Below are 1,172 nucleotides of genomic sequence, written 5' to 3' on the forward strand. Positions count from 1 at the left end.
AAAAAAAAAAAAAAAAAAAAAAAAATGATAAAAAAGAAGAGAATTACAAAAAGGACCTTAGGAGCCAAGCAGCTTCTTCCACCTCGCATAAGCCAGCACAAGCAAGAAGATGAGGAAGGAGCCAGCTGATGTTCCTGCCACAAATGGGGTGAAGATGTGGTTTATCTCATACAACTCGCATGGAATGTTCATTGCAAACAGACCGGCTATCAACGTGTTTATCGCAATCGCGAATGATGCGATGCCGATCACCAGCTGCAGCTGAATCAATTCGTTTCGATGGCTGTCCAGTTGAATGTTCACATAGTCTTCCGTGTCGTCGATGTACTCCCTAACCTGTGTGTGTTGGGGGGGACCAAAACATAAATATGAAATGTCTAACATGTAATATGTAATATGTAATTTCAATCGAATGAAAAAGAAACAGTATGATGAGTACATACCGAAAGTATTTTATTTCGGGTGCCCTCCAGCTGCATGAAATAAGCCTCCAACAACATCTCCAAATCCTCCACATTGTTATCTTCTGAAGGGAAACTGGTAAAGCTCGCACTGCCTCTGACGTTGGAATTTAGTCTTGCCAGGTGTGGCGGCGCAAGAACTATGCTGTTTGTAGCAGCAGAAGCCATCAGAGCTTCAAATTGCTGATTCTGGATCTGCTTCCTTGTCAGATATAATTGTGCCATATCTTCATTGTCGTCCAATAGATGTTCAATTTCATCCCTAACCTTTTGAACGCGAGCGAGAAGACGAGTAAGGTTGCTTTTTAAGCTACGAACTCGTTCCAGGTTCTTTGTGCTGACATTCATGGCCAAGTCATCCAATACAGGATACGCATTTCGTTCTAGATCAGACACACTGGAATCTAAAAAGGAGCAGACAAATTCTAATGCAACCTCCAGCACCTGAAACTCAAACGGAAGCTCCTCTTCGTCTTTCTCGTTGCGCAACCATCTTTCTTCTGTTGATGGATTTTCTTTAAAATGAACATCGTCATGGATGGGATCATGAACTTTGGACGGAGAGTTGAGACGGATTTGTTGTCTCAGTTGTTCGACAAAAGGGACAACTTCTTGACAGAGGGGATCCAAGAGAAGCACTTCTTCGGCAGTTACAATAGCCTTTATGAACTCCAAATTAATAACCATAGCCTTCTCCCTAGCTGAAGGGCC

General features: G+C 42.6%; 1 protein-coding gene across 1 annotated transcript; it reads right to left on the reverse strand.

Annotated features, from left to right (window-relative positions):
* Window positions 1-6: 6 nt before the first annotated feature.
* Window positions 7-1,162, reverse strand: LOC110034916 (putative magnesium transporter MRS2-G; the record flags this gene model as incomplete). Its single annotated transcript, XM_020739154.1, is given in 2 exon segments — window positions 7-336; window positions 444-1,162. Coding segments are annotated over 2 exon segments (998 nt in total), but the record flags the coding sequence as incomplete, so codon positions are not given.
* Window positions 1,163-1,172: the final 10 nt, after the last annotated feature.

This window comes from Phalaenopsis equestris, unplaced genomic scaffold, assembly GCF_001263595.1.
Source record: "Phalaenopsis equestris unplaced genomic scaffold, ASM126359v1 Scaffold194589, whole genome shotgun sequence".
NCBI classification, from domain to species: Eukaryota; Viridiplantae; Streptophyta; class Magnoliopsida; order Asparagales; family Orchidaceae; genus Phalaenopsis; species Phalaenopsis equestris.